The sequence below is a fragment of the Electrona antarctica genome, assembly GCF_951216825.1.
Source record: "Electrona antarctica genome assembly, chromosome: 14".
Classification (NCBI taxonomy): domain Eukaryota; kingdom Metazoa; phylum Chordata; class Actinopteri; order Myctophiformes; family Myctophidae; genus Electrona; species Electrona antarctica.
This window is the reverse complement of record NC_136795.1, coordinates 17,134,271-17,154,270: the sequence shown is the minus strand read 5'-3', so window position 1 is coordinate 17,154,270 and position 20,000 is coordinate 17,134,271. Positions and strand designations below refer to the sequence as shown.

Sequence of the window (20,000 nt, the reverse complement as noted above, 5' to 3'; positions counted from 1 at the left end):
GTGGTTTTGTTTGACACTGTAGTATGACAAAGTAAAGTTGGAATACTGTATGGAGATACGTGGTTTTGTTTGACACTGTAGTATGACAAAGTAAAGTTGGAATACTGTATGGAGATACGTGGTTTCCTCCTGACATCGACGGTATACAGTACATACAGTACACCAACAGTATTATCACCATCACCGCTGTGAGTTCAAGCTGTCTAGCATCCCATTGTGTGTGAGTGCATGTCCAAGAGGGCGCATGCAAATACAAGCTCCTATTCATCCTATGAGTTAGCGGTAATTCAACTCTGAGAGTGTACTAAATGTGACCAAATGGACCCGTGCACCCTTAGAGTTAACACCCAGGAGGATATGCATGCATTTCCATGTGTCAAGTAAGTCTGCAAGTCTGTACAAGATGCATGCGTGCACGTTTGCTCATTACACACACACAGTGTGTGTGTGTGTGTGTGTGTGTGTGTGTGTGTGTGTGTGTGTGTGTGTGTGTGTGTGTGTGTGTGTGTGTGCGCGCGCGTGTTTGGTTCAAGGGTATTGGCAACTTCATACATTTTGATACAACTTGAAAATTTACTTCAGTTAATATTCTCATAAAAGTACTGTAGCAGGATCATGAATTCAGTGCATAGATGTATTTTTCCATTTGCGCTTCGAGTCCACAACTAGAACCCCAGCAGTGGTCTATAGGGCAGAACCCCAGCAGTGGTCTATAGGGCAGAACCCCAGCAGTGGTCTATACTAGGGCAGAACCCCAGCAGTGGTCTGTAGGGCAGAACCCCAGCAGTGGTCTATAGGGCAGAACCCCAGCAGTGGTCTATAGGGCAGAACCCCAGCAGTGGTCTATAGGGCAGAACCCCAGCAGTGGTCTATACTAGGGGCAGAACCCCAGCAGTGGTCTATACTAGGGCAGAACCCCAGTAGTGGTCTATAGGGCAGAACCCCAGAAGTGGTCTATAGGGCAGAACCCCAGCAGTTGTCTATACTAGGGCAGAACCCCAGCAGTGGTCTATACTAGGGCAGAACCCGAGCAGTGGTCTATAGGGCAGAACCCCAGCAGTGGTCTATAGGGCAGAACCCCAGCAGTGGTCTATACTAGGGCAGAACCCCAGCAGTGGTCTATAGCAGGGGTCGGCAACAGGCGGCCCGCGGGCCAAAATTGGCCCCCCAGAAATAATATCTGGCCCGTGAGATAATTTTGAGATTTTTTTTTTTTTTTTTTTTTTTTTTTAAAGTCCCACGTTAGCGACCATATTTACAATATGAAAACTGTCACTTAGACAATGTAGGTTACACACCGCTGGAATTAAACATGGAACCTGCAGGCAGCATTAGGTGAGTAATTCATTGTATATGTGTTGGACGTTCGTGGTTGTGCTAATGATAAACGGACAGGTGCTGCCAGTGGGATCCTCCTGCTGCTTAACGACGACACTGTTCTGTGACTAGGTGTACTAGTGTAGCTTTGCATCTGCCCGTGTGAAAGCAGCATAACTTCGTGTCAGCACCATATTTTTCCAGCAAAAAAAAAAGAAAAAAGTTGATTTATATTGGTCAAATAGACCCGAATTAGACCCGAATTAGACCGAATTAGACCCGAATTAGACCCGAAATTTTCCTATAGACTCTATAGGGCAGAACCCCAGCAGTGGTCTGTAGGGCAGAACCCCAGCAGTGGTCTATAGGGCAGAACCCCAGCAGTGGTCTATAGGGCAGAACCCCAGCAGTGGTCTATAGGGCAGAACCCCAGCAGTGGTCTATACTAGGGCAGAACCCCAGCAGTGGTCTATAGGGCAGAACCCCAGCAGTGGTCTATAGGGCAGAACCCCAGCAGTGGTCTATACTAGGGCAGAACCCCAGCAGTGGTCTATAGGGCAGAACCCCAGCAGTGGTCTATAGGGCAGAACCCCAGCAGTGGTCTATAGGGCAGAACCCCAGCAGTGGTCTATAGGGCAGAACCCCAGCAGTGGTCTATACTAGGGCAGAACCCCAGCAGTGGTCTATACTAGGGCAGAACCCCAGCAGTGGTCTATAGGGCAGAACCCCAGCAGTGGTCTATACTAGGGCAGAACCCCAGCAGTGGTCTATAGGGCAGAACCCCAGCAGTGGTCTATAGGGCAGAACCCCAGCAGTGGTCTATACTAGGGCAGAACCCCAGCAGTGGTCTATAGGGCAGAACCCCAGCAGTGGTCTATAGGGCAGAACCCCAGCAGTGGTCTGAGGCGATGTAGGGCAGTGGTTCCCAAACCTTTTAGCCCGTGACCCAAAAGAGAAACTTGTATTTTCTCTACTACCAATTTATGGAATTTATTTGGTTATTTATTTTTGTTTTCGTGTGTGTGTGTGTGTGTGTGTGTGTGTGTGTGTGTGTGTGTGTGTGTGTGTGTGTGTGTGTGTGTGTGTGTGCATGCGTGCGTGCGTGTGTGCGTGCGTGCGTGCTGTGTGTGCGTGCGTGCGTGCGTGCGTGCTGTGTGTGCCCGTACCTCTTGCGGGTGGCCCTTGCAGTCCTTGCAGAGGGGCGGAGGGGAGGAGTAGTGGTGAAAGACAGAGCCGGACAGGTTGTCGATCATTAGCATTTCTCCTTCCAGAGAGTCACTGATCAGTAGAGACACGCTGTCCAGCCACTGGCTCTCCTGGAACATACGTATAAACATACACACACACACACGCGCGCACACACGCACACACCCGCATACGTACACACACCACAGACGCATACACGGGCAGAACCAAGTGTGGCACGCCGGCGCATACACATGCACATGCGAAAGGCATGCGAGGACAAGAGAAGAAAAACACGCAGGGGAGAACGCACACACCGCCGCTGTTAATAACGCAAACGCACACACACGCGCAGAAAGCACGTATATGCACGCACACTCCCATGTTCACCCAGTCATACGCTCACCCACACCCACACACACACACACACACACACACACACACCCAAGCCCAATCTCACACGTTTCACTTTGCACTATAGCTTGCATTTGTACAAGTTGACTACAAAGCGGTTAAACAGCCAATCACACCTCTAACCACGTCTGAGATGCTCTTCTTTCTGTCCTGATCTTCAAAGTAAGCAACACAAACCTATAAGCTAAACAGCGTGCTAGTGATTCCCAACCAAAATGCGATCAGCTGAGATGCATCATGGAAGGAGTGCTTGTTTCGTTTGGCGCTACGTCCTGCGTATGTGCAAGATTTGATTTATTACAAAGGCGTGAGTTCGTGAGGTGAGGCACACCTCAGCGAGCTGCCAGGTGAGGCACACCTCAGCGAGCTGCCAGGTACCAAGGGTAGCTGATGGCCGCCAAGCAGCGAGCCAAGTTGGCAAACCATAGTGCAGTGGTTCCCAAAGCAAATTTGTACACTCTCAAATACAAATGTGTACACTCTCAGAGTTAAACTAACAGTGATTTTACAATATAAATTGGGGGTCCCAGAGATAGAAATGCCATTAAATGGGGGCCCGTAGCCTAATGCATGTCAAACTGGGCGGTCCTTGAAATTAAACGGGTTGAGAATAACTGCTAGAGCCGTAAAAGTCTTATCTTATGGGGGTCCCTGGCATATCTTTTCAAATGGGGGTCCGCGGGGTGATAAGTGTCAATTTGGGGGTCCTTGACATGAAAAAGTTTGGGAACCACTGACTTAGTGGCCCATATAGGTTATCCCCCTGAGGGCAACTCGGTTGGGAATACAGCTCACACACACCCTCTAACGTCATTGGGTCCTCAGTCTCCTTCTGTGGAGGTTATTATATCCTTAGTTCTCCACAATTACACAATCATACACTACAAAATGCTATGTTAATTTAACTCATCAGCGCGAACAAACGGAACCATATGGACCCGGTTACAATTGTTCACTCTCATAGTTACAAATTGATACATTAACACTTTTTACTGTGTATGGAAGCGTTGAGCACTGCAATTACATTTGATACATAGCCTCAATTACACCGTTCAATACATAGTGGAAACAATTAAGACTAAAACATTAGGTTGAGTGCCACTGCCACGGCTGTTTCCAAGCAATTTAGATTGAATCAGATTTTTATTTCCTTTTTTATGATCCCTGCTTGCTCCGATCTAATCTGCCAAATTGTTTTCCTTGGAAATCTACACACATTTCATTGTCCCATGGCTGGCTCTTGAATGGAAATGTGTTTCTTAGAGTAGTCTGCACTACATTTCACAAAGGAGTGTAGTGCTAAATTCACACACATCCATTTTTATCCCCAGACCACTCAATTTAGAGCTGTTAAGCAAACAAACACACCAGGTATGACACAAATGCATACACAAACACACACGCACACACACACACACACACACACACACACACACACACACACACACACACACACATGCTTTATCCAGCTGATTGCTCAGATGGCCATGATGAAGCGTGGAAGATGGTTACTGTCTTGTTCAGGGACCTTCTGATTACCTTCTACTCACTCAGCTATGGCTGCCCCACCACACATTAATGGCTTCTATAAATACAAGTACTCTATTCGCGTGGATAGCACTGGCCACTCTTATACACGAACACACGAACACACCACGCACGCAGGCACATACAGAACTCAGCCAGTCCACATGCAACGTTGTATGGGCTGGGAGGCTAGTATTGAAACATTGTTTGATTGACTGCGGTGGCCAATATGCAATGGGAGCCGTCTTCAGGGAACAGAGACAGCTGAAATTAATTAGCGGCTATATCGTATACCGTCACTGCCTCAAACATCACCTCACCCTTACTCCTTTCTACTTGCTCCTTCGTCTCCTTTTCGTCCCTCATTTTCCTTCTATAGAAACTCTGCCATTCCACATGGTAAAATGTTGAGTGTTCTTTATGTGTCACGTCCGTACCTTTATGTGTCCGTTTTGCTATGTTTGTAGTCTAAAACTGGATATTTCACTTTGCAGTACAAATCTAATGTATTTGACACATTTACGCAGTGCACTTTGAAAAACAATTCTTTCATTTTGAGTTATTATTATAAATCGTTCCCTTGAGATTACAGTTTTCATCACTGCTGCACAAATTAGCAAATTTTATTATTTCTTCATTCTCATATTCTGTGCTTATGTTTAAATTTATTTCAGTGGAACTTCAATTAAAGCTACACAAAGCTATCTATATACTATAGGCTATGTGTCTTTATTGTAAATGACTCACCCTGACTCATTTTGTCTTTTATTACAAAGCTGTTGTAACTGTTTCAATTCAAATGATTAACTCTGGCTATGATATGCTATCAGATAGTACACATGAACGAGCTCATTCCAAATACAAGCACACACATACAGTATGCATACATACAGTATGTAGAGCAGTACACTCTCACACATATGCATACATACAGTATGTAGAGCACTACACTCTCACACAAAACACTAGGAGCTGCCAACAAATTGCGTTAATCCTCCAGGTCCCTTGCTGTATAGCACCAGAGAGCGAGAGAGAGAGAGAGAGAGAGAGAGAGAGAGAGAGAGAGAGAGAGAGAGAGAGAGAGAGAGACAGAGAGAGACAGAGACAGAGACAGAGACAGAGACAGAGACAGAGACAGAGACAGAGACAGAGACAGAGACAGAGAGAGAGAGAGAGGGAGGGAGGGGGAGATAGAGAGAGAGAGGGGGGGGGGGAGAGGGAGGGAGGGGGAGATAGAGAGAGAGAGAGAGAGAGAGAGAGAGAGAGGGAGAGAGAGGGAGGGAGAGGGAGGGGGGAGAGAGAGAGAGAGAGAGAGAGAGAGAGAGAGAGAGAGAGAGAGAGAGAGAGAGAGAGAGAGAGAGAGAGAGAGAGGTTGCAACTGGTCTGTATTACGTAAGTTATTTTTGTCAGTCAACACAGCGGGCTATAAATGGCTCCATACAGCCAAGTTTAGCTTCCCAAAGGTAGACGGCATCGTGGCAGGTGCTTGGCGATGACTCATCTTTCAGTGTGTGTGTGTGTGTGTGTGTGTGTGTGTGTGTGTGTGTGTGTGTGTGTGTGTGTGTGTGTGTGTGTGTGTGTGTGTGTGTGTGTGTATTATTCTCATCATATCATTAGGAATTTCATTACTAATAATAAAAAAGGTTGAGAAATAGCTGTGTGTGCGCGCGCTCACACACATGTGCGTGTGTGGCTGGGGGCATGCGTAGCTGAAATAGTAGCTAGCTCTGGGAATGTAATGTGCACGTTTACTCACATAGTCCCATGGGTGTAACGAAAGGTTAATACGTCTTAAATAGGAAAATAAACGGCTTAATTGAAAAAGGTGATTACACTGAGTCGTGTTTTCATGTCCACCGGGGTTACCATGGCTACAGAGAGCGCTGGAAACAAGGGAGCTGAGTTTGAACAAGAAGATAAGTAATAGAAGTGTGTGACTGTGGAGGTGCGTTTTCACTCACCTAGAAGAAGAAAGACCCTATGAGCTTAAAATATTATTTATCGTAGCATGTCTGTCGGGCAGAAACCTCGAAAATGTCCATATTTCAACTTGTTGACCTTTTAATTGAATCAATGCGCACTTCGTCATGCTGTAACTACAGTGTGACACAAACGTAGCAAAAATAGCCGATCTACAAACTCACAACGCATCGGGCGTTTTTGAATTTGTTTTGAAAGTGAAATTGTGTCTGTGTGTTTTATGAATACTGAACCAATGAAAAGCATTAACATATTAGTTAACAAATAACTACTTTGGAACACAGCTTCTTTTTTTCCCCCTGAAAAGTAACGGTTTTGCCCGACAGCGACGTCATGTGGTGATACGTAGATTACTGCTATTTGCTATTGGCGCTTTCTTGTAAAACTGCTGCCATTTCTTTCTCCTTTTTTTTGCCAAGCCTTTCTTTCTTTTCTTTTCTGCCTTTGTATGCATATCTAAGCTTGCATGACCTTTCCTTGCCTCTTCATAAAGGCTGCATAAGCAACATAAAAGGCGTGAATTATCAAAGAACTGTCCATCAAATGCACAATGAACGCAATAAAACAATGATACATTCATCTCTCTCTCTCTCTCTCTCTCTCTCTCCCCCATGTCAGAGCCATTTACACTATGAAGTATCCCTCCATTGTTCTCCTCTGTAGCATTTTCTTTGGCTTGAACATCACTTTCTTCTGCATGAGCTAAAGCTTGACACACACACACACACACACACACACACACACACACACACACACACACACACACACACACACACACACACACACACACACACACACACACACACACACACACACACACACACACACACACACACACACACACACACACACACACACAGTCCCTACCCTCGTGGTGCTGCAACATACACACTACATGCAGCCATCTCACTTGCACACGCACACCCACCCACACCCACAGCTCCACGCTCACCTGTGCAGGGGAGTACATCTTGCGGATGGAGGAGTTGCTGGCGCTGAGCGGGCCCGGCGGGTGCATGGTGGCCACATGGTGGTGGTGCGTCTTCTGCCCCGCCTCTCCTCCTCCCTTCTTCTCTCCCACATCTCCGCCTCCGCCCACCTTCTCCTTCTCCTTCCTCAGCGCCGGCCGTCCGCCGGCTCCTCCGGCGCCTCCCTTGGTCTCAGGCGGCGGCCCCGAAGCCCCCCCACCCCCGCAGCCGGGGGCGCCCATGCAGCAGAGGGTGCCCTGGGCCAGCTCCAGCTCAATCTCGGCGTCCATCTCCGCCTCCTCTTTGGCCTCCTTGTTGGAGTCGTCCAGGTGCTTCATCAGCACGGCAACCACCACGTTGATGAGCACGAACTGGGCGGTGAGCACGAAGGAGACAAAGTACAGTGGCGAGATGAACTGCAGGCTGGGGTTGCAGGCGTAGTCCACGTCCAGGCCGTTGTCCGGCGGGCACTCCCGCAACGTGTCCTGTAGCAGGGGATATAGGTAGGAGGGTGGTTGTTGTGGGAGAGGGGTGGACATAGCAGGGGATATAGGTAGGAGGGTGGTTGTTGTGGGAGAGGGGTGGACAGCAGACGGTCAGGAAGTGACCAAAATGTCTTGTAAATCCGGACAGTTTTCTGAAAAATGTATCAGTGGTTCTCAAACGTTTTCATGCCAAGGACACCCAGAATTATCTGTATTTGATGTTTTGAAAATTGCAGATGTACAGTGTGGTTAGATTGATTTAGATATTAAGACATTTTGTTGGGGACCCCCTCAAAGACGCCTATGGAGAGCAGTGATTCTGTACCTATTTCATTTCGAGACCACCTTTCTTGCATACAATTTCTACATTTATTTTAAGGAATAGGCTGTGCAGTATAGTGTGGTACTGTACGGTATGTAGCATATGAACGCCTACTTCAGAGCACAGTGCCCTTCTGGTTTGCTGCTGCTCTGTCTCGCCACGCGGCAGCAAAGTTGAACTTTTCTCACCTTTGACGCTTCACTTTTTGTTTGCTCGACCTCCTACTGCCGTGGGGAAAGGGCAAGTTGCTCCGTTCCATAGACATACCTACCTACTGTACCATTCTGCATTAGAGCTGTATTGTAGAGAACAGCATTACGTGACACCTACTGTACATGAATTTAACTCTGAGAGTGTACAAAATGTGACTGAATTGTCGGGAAGGAGCATGCAAAATAAGTCGGCATCTGGTCTTGATGTCACCGCAGTGTGTGCCTTATACCACAGACCACCCTTACTGTATATCATTACAGCGATTAGCACATTTATCACTACAATGGAAGAGATTTTACCCCACGGTCTCTGGAGGAACAGGAATATACTTGTCTCGTTGCTGCACTGAATTGTCTCTCTTCTGCGACACAATGCAATTCTGTCTTCTGCAAAGCATTTATTTTGTGGTTTTCGCCTCTGGTTAACATTTGCACAGCGGAGTTCATTCTGAGCTTAACCAAAGTGACAAGTGCTTTCTGGGGGAAGCAGACTATCTATCTCGCCCTGGCTGTGACCACACAAAACAACGTAAGCCCTCTGAGCCGCAGCCACGCTCTTATTTGCCTAATTTGACGTGACATTTACACACTGCGCTCCTTCTCACACAGTTCCTCTCGTACTATTCTTCCTCTTTTTCCCTCCCTCCTTTTTGCCAAATCTTGCAACTTTTCCCAACCCACTCGGTCACAATTTTCTTCATGCCATTTTCTTTACTAATTTTCCCCTTAGAGAACAGAGAGCGTAACAAACCAACATGCTCCCCTTCCTCAATTGCCCTCCCATGCAGTTCCTCATTAAAAACCATAGGAACATAAGCATAACCTCCACCCATGCTGATTTCTTTCGCGCACGCTTTCTGCACTCTCATTATTCCTTCTCATTCCCTCTCATCAGCGAGCGACTGGTCCCCCACTCGCCCGCTCCCTCGCAGTGCTTTGCCCAGTTTTCACTGCACAGGTGGTAATTTGACAGTGAAATGACAGCGCTCTCTGCCCGAGAGGTAGCATCTGTGGCCACGGCTAGCCCGCTCTGCAGTCCACCCCTACCTCCCCACCTCTTCCATTGTGTGCTTAATTGTCTGCCCTGTCACACTCCACCATATTACCCAATACCATCGCAGCATGCCGGGTGTGGACGACGGCTGGCAGAAGTGGCGAGATAGCAGGTGTGCGTGTGTACTTGAAACTGCATGGAATTTCACGTGTGTGTGTGTATGTGTGCGTAATTGGTTTGTCTGTACAGATTGCACACACACACACACACACACACACACACACACACACACACACACACACACACACACACACACACACACACACACACACACACACACACACACACACACACACACACACACACACACACACACACACACACACACACACACACACCGCACGTGCTCCATCTACAAAGGCAGGTCTTCAGATCTTATTGCTGAGCCAGCACTTTCCTGCGATCGTTAAATATGGCTGGAAGACTGATGGATAGCCGGGAAGATGATGGACAGCGAGGAAGAGTGAATAGGTTAAAGGTTAAAGTCCTACTATAGAAGATGATGGACAGCGAGGAAGAGGGTGAATAGGTTAAAGGTTAAAGTCCTACTATAGAAGATGATGGACAGCGAGGAAGAGGGTGAATAGGTTAAAGGTTAAAGTCCTACTATAGAAGATGATGGACAGCGAGGAAGAGGGTGAATAGGTTAAAGGTTAAAGTCCTACTATAGAAGATGATGGACAGCGAGGAAGAGGGTGAATAGGTTAAAGGTTAAAGTCCTACTATAGAAGATGATGGACAGCGAGGAAGAGGGTGAATAGGTTAAAGGTTAAAGTCCTACTATAGAAGATGATGGACAGCGAGGAAGAGGGTGAATAGGTTAAAGGTTAAAGTCCTACTATAGAAGATGATGGACAGCGAGGAAGAGGGTGAATAGGTTAAAGGTTAAAGTCCTACTATAGAAGATGATGGACAGCGAGGAAGAGGGTGAATAGGTTAAAGGTTAAAGTCCTACTATAGAAGATGATGGACAGCGAGGAAGAGGGTGAATAGGTTAAAGGTTAAAGTCCTACTATAGAAGATGATGGACAGCGAGGAAGAGGGTGAATAGGTTAAAGGTTAAAGTCCTACTATAGAAGATGATGGACAGCGAGGAAGAGGGTGAATAGGTTAAAGGTTAAAGTCCTACTATAGAAGATGATGGACAGCGAGGAAGAGGGTGAATAGGTTAAAGGTTAAAGTCCTACTATAGAAGATGATGGACAGCGAGGAAGAGGGTGAATAGGTTAAAGGTTAAAGTCCTACTATAGAAGATGATGGACAGCGAGGAAGAGGGTGAATAGGTTAAAGGTTAAAGTCCTACTATTAGTCACATACATTGCTATAATGCAAGATTTGTTCTCCGCATTTGACCCATCCATCTCTTGGAGCGGTGAGCCGCAGCCGTGCCACGCTCGGGAATCATTCGTAGCTGATCTAACCCCCCAATGCATATACTGTATGTTGAAACATTCAAATATGTATCTCGTCTAATAGCTTAAGCCGTATACACTTTGTCTTATATGACAAATGGTGAAAACAGCCAATGACATGTCCCAAAATATTGATGTCAGGGATAATGTGCTTAACAGTGTGTCAGGGTTGTACTTCCAGGTCCTATTTCACATTCTTTCTAATCAATTTTAGAAGCTTCAGGGCAGGCGTACATTTGATTTACAGATCAATTGATTAACAAAGACGCCTGCCACCTTAATGTGTTTGTGCGCCAAGCAACAATCGCTCTCTCTTTAAAAATCCATGACAATGACATCTTGCACTTTATGATCGGTCAATGATGTAAAAGCAAGACTCCTCAGACCAAATTCATTCAATATGCATCATAATGTAATGTGATTGAACTTGCACAGTTCAATCAATATTTGTAAACATGAACAACTCTCTGGAGGCTAAAATCCAGAAAACCAAGGCTCTAATCTGTGTACTTTGTGGGGAGGGTTTATTGACAGTGAATGAGACTTTACGGACTTCCAACTTGCCACTTAACAGTCAATAAAGCTTTCTTTTATTGTGCTTCCAACAACTGTCAACTGGAAAGTGGACACGTGTACATAATGCTCACCCTGGGTGCTTAAACGGCTCCACAGAGTCGGACTCATGAATCTGTGGCACTCTTTGCTTGCAGCTTTGAGCGAGTGTTGTTCATGCAAATTAATGTAGATTTAACAGCAGCTCGTGTGAATATCTCATGCAGCTAAAGCTCCAATCTGTTACTATGTGGACCATGGAGTCAGGTTACATAATAGCCATTATTATTGTATATCTATCACATCCTGTGGGGGAAATTCAGTTCAGGGGAGGGGACCAGTCAGGGGAGGGGAGCAGTCAGGGGAGGGGAGCAGTCAGGGGAGGGGAGCAGTCAGGGGAGGGGAGCAGGGGAGGGGAGCAGTCAGGGGTTAATTCAGTTCAGGGGAGGGGAGCAGTCAGGGGTTAATTCAGTTCAGGGTAGGGGACCAGTCAGGGGAGGGGACCAGTCAGGGGAGGGGACCAGTCAGGGGAGGGGACCAGTCAGGGGAGGGGACCAGTCAGGGGTTAAGTGTCATTCTCAGGGACACGTAGACATTCGGCTATTGCAGCGGTTCGCAAAGTTTGGTCCTGAGACCCCCAGGGGTCCTCGAGGAGGCTCCAGGGGGTCCCCCAGCAAAATGACTTAATAATAATAGCATCAAAATCTGTTTAACCACGGCGTTTGTGAATGATGTAATGGCAGGTACCTTCATGATGCCGTTCCAGTTGTCACCAGTGGAGACTTGGAACAAAGTAAGGAAGGCCATGCCAAAGTTCTCAAAAGTGGCGTGACGACTCATACCCTCACACGGATAGTCTGCGTTACACACTGAGGAGGAGAGAACAAAGAGCCTGTGTTATACATTGATGAGGACAGATGGAACAAATGGATTAGTATTAGCATTGTTTCACTCGGTTCGGGACCCATTTGTGGATGGCAATAAACCACAACTAATATAACACTTTCCACTTATTTTTGTCTCTGAGCTGATTGGATGACTGTCCTGCATACCTGAACTAAGGTTGACACAATCTGCATTACATCTGCGTCAACAATGATGTATTGTTCTGTTGTATTGTCTGTTTGTACAAAAAAAAGAAAAATGCAATAAATATATTGTTTAAAAAAATAAAAATAAATCTGTGTCAACAGGGACAGATAATGTCCTGGTATGACTCCATAGTTTATATCACAAGATGAATCTTTTGGGACCTTCTTCCTTGATAAAGCAACAGTCATATTTGGCACTAATCCTTCTTGTCTTCCAAGAGATATTACTGCTAGCCACATCTAGAATTTTTTTTAGATTATCGCGTCACACAACGTTTTAGAAGGAAGAAGTTCGTTTTGAACAATCAAAGGATTCTGTTTAACTCTGACCGAAGGAAAGTCTGGGAAATAGTTTGGTTATTATTGCTAACGATCATTATAACAATGTGAAACAAAATATTTAAAAAAGAAGGGAACGTCAAAAATGATTGTCCACGAATATAACTTATTCGTGGACAATAATTTTTGATGTGGTGTCATTGAAAAAAGGAAAAACTCCCGCACACAAATGCAGTCGAAAAAGTTTTAATGGGAAATCACAACGTTTCAGCCACAAAGATAGCCTGATGAAGGTCTAAACAGACTGAAATGTTGTGATTTCCTGTTCAAACCTTTTCAACTGCATTTGAAGACAGTGTGCGGGGGTTTCTTTATTCAATATTATTATTTTTTTCAGTGTGTCAGGCCATCGTTTGGTCTTGGTGGACGCACGTGTCGCCTTCTTGCGTTTTATTGATGTGCTGTCATTAAAATGAATGTTGGCATATGGCACACTGACTATCTAGAAAATAAAACCATGACACTGTTTCAAAAAGGTTGCAGACAAATGTGTCAAGTGGGGGTCCACCATGGCTTAAAAATGTCTTCAATAATGAGGGAGTGGGAGCTAGGGGGGGGAGGGTCCTTGAAACGGAAAAGGTTTGAAAATCAATGATGTAGTGCAGTGGTTCCCAAACGTTTGAGCCTGTGACCCAAAAGACCAATTTGATGTCTCTCAGGGACCCAAACTAGTGAAAATAGCCGATCTACAATTTCAACGATTGTAGATCGTTGTGAGCTTGTAGATCGCTATACTACTCAAACATTTGTTTTCTAATTCATAACATTTCTTCGATTTTTTTTCCCGATTTTTCTTTGATTTCTTCATGAAATTACTGAGAAAAAATATATAATTGTTTTTTTTATTTTTATCATTTTTATCCCACGATTTTGTAACCCATTTCCCCCCCCTGTGTCAATTATCTATTGTGATCCTGGGCTCTACACACCCTCCGCCAATAATTAGTCCCCATATGGGGAGAGCAACGGACTTGAACTCATGCTTCCTTCATGCCTGAGTGTCCAAGTTGCTCCTTTACACCTGACAGGGGGGAGTTTCCCTGGTTGGACGTAGCGCGTGGAAGGAACACGTTATTCCAACCAGTTCCTTTCCCCTCCATCAGGCGCCCCGGCTGGCCAGGGGGAGGCAGTTTAGAGACCAGGATCACTGCATGTTTTTGTGAGGGTACCTACCCTAGAGGACACGGGGAGAACATGCAAACTCCAGGCCCTTTCGCCAACCCCGCCTCGGGTATGGGCACTGATGACGTGGAGGAGGAAACACGCCGCCAGCACCCACAGCACCCGGAGCGGGAATCGAACCCAGGACCTTCTAGCTGTGAGGCGACAGCACTACCAACTGTGCCACAGTGCCCCCCTGAATTTGTTTTTAATTCATGAAAAAAAAAATGCTTTTTTTGTCTGTGAAAATGTTTTAGAATGATAATAATTAAAAACAAATCAATGATGTATTGTAGAGTGAGTCACATCACTCACCCAGCTCTCCGAAGAGCTCTACTCCCAAGGCGGCGTAGATGAAGAACAGCAGCATGAAGAGCAGGCCCAGGTTACCCACCTGTAGCACACACACACACACACACACACACACACACACACACACACACACACACACACACACACACACACACACACACACACACACACACACACACACACACACACACACACACACACACACACACACACACACACACACACACACACACACACACTTTAGTCATTTATTTGAATCTGCAAATTACAATTCATTTTACAGTTGGGTTGACAGTTCATGGCACCTCCATACAGACAAACTGCCTATAACAGCCGAAACAGAGCAGTATTTTGCAAGTTACGTGGCTTGGTTCTTTGCCATGCCAGCTATTATTAGGCCACGCACGCACAAGTCATATTTTGCAAAGAAATTAAGTTGTTATAATATTTAGTCAGCTAAATAAGTCCAGATGCATGCCAACCCTGCAGATAACTCACTGAAGTCCAAAACGTGTGTATGCGCGTGCATACATAGTGCATACTGTAACCTATATTTGATGTTGTGGCACTCCTCCAAACCACGGCTAAAAGGTGATCGTGTCGCACAGTAAACATTCAAGACAAGTATTAATGTATTTTTTACAGACAAAATCCCCCCTGATCAATGTCACACGCTGGCTCTGCGCCGTCATCGCGCTGCTGGGAATAGTAAAAGGCATTGTTTTCCTCCAAAAACCAACCATGTTACTATAATTGTCCTTGTCCAAAAGAGAGCTTTAACTCTGTCAGATTTTAATGCAGGGAGAAGCTACTAGGGATTTCCTCCAAGGACATCGGAGACAGTGTGGATAATGCACGAGGAGAAGAAAGAGACTTCACACGAGTCAATCTGTGTTAAGCAGACACTTGTTTGAGGCTCTTGTTTGCTCCACTGCAGGCTGGAACAGAAATATAACAATACTTGTTCTTGGGAGAATTTGGGAAGAGAGCGTTGGATGAAGCAGAAGACAGTAATGCTAATCTGGAAGGATATAGCGCTGTGGAAACATGAGCCAAGTCAAGATGTAGCTATAGACGCACATGGGATTTCAGTCCAATAAAGGTTTTTCGGATACAAAAAGAAAATAGTCAAAATGTATCACTTGTCACTTGCGAGGATGGTAAAGTAAAATGAGCAGCAAGAAATTAGCCAGTCGTAGCAGTACAAGGCTACATAGGCTAGTAAAGGCTACGCTTGTAGAATCGTAATGTAGTGGGTACACTTTGACGATTGCATTAACTGGATGGATACATAGCATGTGCTTATTGCCCCCCTTTTTGCTCAATTCTGTTTGATTGATTGAATACTTTATTAGTCAGAAATGAAAACAGTACATGGTACAGATATTAAAGCAAAAACAATCTTTTGTGTTATCACAAAAATGCCCTGGGGATTCTAACTCACAACAAACTGAGCAAAAACTTTACTTAGAGTGGAATGCTTCATTAATCACCTTAGCAACCCTATTCTGGGGTGAACATTTGGCAGAAATAACAAATTGCTACACAAGCTCACAATGGGATGGGTTGTGAGCTTGTAGATCAGCTATGTTCGGCGATGATATTCAGTATTCAGTAGTGAAAACAGAACGGGCCATAATATAGAGCTGTGGGGGCAAATACGTATGTAGTACTTAAATGGTTGTCCGCTATATGGGAAAATCCAGGCTATAGGCCTGTATGAATCCACTTAGGGGAGAGAGTTGGAGGCACTTCAGTAGAAATTACTTACATGTTGAACTTGGTATTACCTTTAATAACTCTAGTCACTACTCAGTAGAGCTTTAAGCAGGCAGCTTTAAATGAAGTAAGCAGATGTATAGACACAAAGAAACTAGATCGACGTGACTGCTTTTCGCCCCAAATGGATAAAGCCTGTATCATTCAATTCATTGTATACTATTAGTAAGCCGGGACCTAGACATGAGGTTGGTGCATTTGGCAGACACACCCACAAAAATATATAAATAAATAACCAGAATTGCTGAGCAAAGGATAAACGAGGACAATCGCTAATGACGTTTTTTTCCCCCCAATTAAAGACGACATTCCATGTGGTGACCACATCTGCCGTGGGACGAGGCTTATCAACCATTCCCCCGATAGGAGAGAGAGAACAAGATCAGTGGTGGACTTTAGTGTGGATGTTAAGCGCTACAGCTGGGGCTGTTAAAGTTAGCCAACAGCATGCAGCAGCCATTACAACAGTGGGGGGTGGAGGAGGGGATAGTGGTGGAGGCTCACTGCATCTTATGTGAAGAGTGGCCCCTGGAATGGATTTCTGCTGAGATCAGTCAAGGAGCTATTAAGCTCACCTCCCATTTGGTACAAGCATATGGATCTCTGACCTTCCAGCGCCCTCTCTTGCCGCGTTCACCGGCTACAGAGCACGGGAGTCAACAATCCTAAATCTCACATCATGAAACGGATTGTCATAAATGGTAAATGGTAAATGGTGCATTTATATAGCGCCTTTATCCAAGGCGCTTTACAGAGATTGTGCATTACATTCACCCATTCACACACACATTCATACACCGATGGCAGCGGAAACCATGCAAGGCACCAACTAGCACATCGGGAGCAATTAGGGGTTCAGTGTCTTGCTCAAGGACACTTCGACAGTAACTCTGGGGGAGCCCGGGTTCGAACTGGCAACCTTGCGGTTACCATACAGGCACTCCTGAGCCACCGCCGCCCCATTAGTCCTGGTCCTTGATTATGATTGTCCAGCAGTGTTCAAAGCGGTCAAAAATTGCTCTATAAATACGCACCTGTGACCACATTACATCACTATTATGTGGCAAACAAGAGCGTCACATTTGGTTGTCAGTTTTGATTTACAAAAACCTTTTTTATTTAACAACACTTTTGTTCATTTCACAATTACAATGGCTAATTTAAAAGTGTGTTTTCAGTACTATCTTTTGCTTCCATGCAGGTACTGACTCATGTCATGACCATGGGTGAACCCATGCTGTGCAATGCCCTGCCTGAGGAGTTGACGCTATAGCAAAGTCATAGCGTCGTCTTTTAAATGACCTTCCTATAGATTTCAAATTGCTTCTATCGTCCACATTATTTCCTCAAACACTTCATTTGTCTTATTTTGTTTTGATTTCACCATTTATTGTTGTAATTTTATCTTCATGGCGGCTGTATTTTAACATGGCATTGTAAAGTACCATGCACTTAAAGCTGCTATAAGCAGTAATATGTCAAAATATTATTGACCTTTTAATTTTAAATTTTTGTGGTATCCAGACAGCCAGCAATGGGTAGAACACTCCCAAAAATAACAATGACAAAGCTTCTAGGAAAATCTTTGAATGCAGATTGCGGCCCCTAGATGTGTCACAGAGACTACATTTTTTTGGGAGCGTTCTACCCATTGCTGGCTGTCTGAATACCAAAAAAATAAAAAGGTATTTCAAGTATTGAAAAATGAGCATACTCAAGTAAAGTAAAAGTAGGCCCTATACTTAAACATTTTACTTGAGTAAATAGTAGTTACTTTCCTCCACTGGGCCTTGTTTGTGCAGAAAACGGTTTTAATTTGGAGGTACGTTTCATTCTCATGCTTGGTAACAGTTTTAGCAAAGCAATAAAGCCACATCAGGCCATATTATGGTGTACAGTGTCGCCTCTCGTGCACAGAGTAAATTCTGCTTTTATGTAGCTGCAGTATACGTATGTACTGTATGAGAGAAACCGTCCCCTTGTTTCATTGCTGTGCTGATGCCTTTGTTGAAATGTCAATATTCCCATCAATAGCTCCGCATCGGGTAATGAGGTAGCATTGGCAGCATGCCATTCCATTTGCACAGTGATAAATTGCAAGACCTCGCCTCGAGTATATACTGTCTAGCGCTTTGTTACGTTTTTCTGTCTCTCTCCCTCGCCACCAGGGCCGGATTTAACCTCCCAAGGGCCGCCCGGGCTAGACAAATGTCAGGGCCCCCCTGGGCTGCGCAGTGCGGTAATAAATTGGGGTATTTTTTCTTTTGGGGGGGTTATTTCTCCCAAATATACTGTATATAAGTATACTGTATGTCCTCTCACCAGCACACATACACACACGTGTGTATTCTGTATGCACACACATGCATGGGCAGACCTTCTGGACCTGTTTAATTAGCTCTGGTTTTAATTACCTCCCAGGGACCCTGGGGACAGAGCAAAGGGCCCAATGTTAATGAGGGGGGGATCAATGGAAGAGAAAGACGAGAAATCTGTTTTTCCTCACCTCTTCACCCTCTCTCACCACACCACACTCTTGTTTTATGTCTATGGTCAGTTGTGGACAGTTCCCCAACCTTTTCGGATCTTGAAGGCACTCGCTGCCCACCCATCTGACCACTTAAGATGGGTGGGCATCAGATGGGTGGGCCGCATGCGGCGTCAGAGAATGTTTATTGTAATGATTGATCAATCAAACGACTGTGTCCTCGTGCTTGGATCAATGGAGCGAACGTAGTGTATTTGAAAGATTCTACGTATCATTTTTCAAGCTTTTAAAGGGAAAAAAACACAGTTTTGTTGTACATTATTTTCTTTATATTAATGCTACTAGAGCGGTGCCCATTGGAGCCTCTACAGCGGTGCCCGTTGGGCACTGGCCTACTTGGAACGATGCAAGTTGGAAATGCATGCCCCTCCCAGATATTATGTCTGTGTACCTTTTATGCCCATGGAGTTCTTTGTCAGGAATGCCCAAATATGGAGTCTAAGCAGACGTCAGAATGATGTCAGAACAAGCCAGCTCCATACAGTATATGGACACTGCATGGGCACTGGGCAGGGGCCCTGTCCAGAGGCCTTTTTGGGGTGGTTCTGGACAACCGTGGGTCCGACCGAACTCGACACCGGGCGATGCACCCCCCTGTGTAGCCAGCCAGCTAGTCAGTCAGCCAGCCAGCTAGTCAGTCAGCCAGCCAGCCAGTCAGTCAGTCCACCTATAATGTTTGTGTAACTTGTTGTCTGACTTGCGGCTTCAAGGCTACATTACGGTAATAAAGCTGTCACAGTAAAGTCTAACTGGCCTTAGACACTTTCTGGCAAGTCAGTGTGCATGTGTGTGTGTGTGTGTGTGTGTGTGTGTGTTACCTGCGGAAGGGCTTGGACCACCGTATCCAGCAGGGCTCTCATTCCCGTAGCCATCTTCAGTAGCTTCAATACTGTGTGCATCACAAGCACGCACACGCACGTACACACACACACACACACACACACACACACACACAGGGGGATGAAATAAAGAGAGATGTAAATGTGGCCATTTGAGGGAACTTCCCTCTGGTTCAATTACAGCCTAAATGGAAGACATCAAGCTCTGCGAAAAGGTCAGTTCTAAATTTACACGCAGTGTGACACAGGTGAACACGCTCGCACACACACACACACACACACACACACACACACACACACACACACACACACACACACACACACACACACACACACACACACACACACACACACACACACACACACACACACACACACACACACACACACACACACACACACACACACACCAGGCCATTGGTTCTCAACCTTTTCTGGATCAGGGCCCAAAGCATCCGACGTGCTGAGTGGGTCACGTGCATTTTCACACTATGTATATTTCA

General features: G+C 45.5%; 1 protein-coding gene across 1 annotated transcript in view; it reads right to left on the bottom strand.

The window, feature by feature from the left end:
- The window catches only part of LOC306936104 (voltage-dependent T-type calcium channel subunit alpha-1I-like), a 363,333-nt gene that overhangs the window by 15,164 nt on the left and 328,169 nt on the right, over positions 1-20,000 (bottom strand). Inside the window, exons 34-38 of the mRNA XM_079519541.1 lie at positions 19,477-19,547; positions 14,335-14,413; positions 12,176-12,297; positions 7,376-7,876; positions 2,484-2,633 (exon numbers count right to left, since the gene is read on the bottom strand). Coding sequence (XP_079375667.1) covers positions 2,484-2,633; positions 7,376-7,876; positions 12,176-12,297; positions 14,335-14,413; positions 19,477-19,547 — 923 coding nt within the window. The remainder of the gene's footprint in view (positions 1-2,483; positions 2,634-7,375; positions 7,877-12,175; positions 12,298-14,334; positions 14,414-19,476; positions 19,548-20,000) is intronic.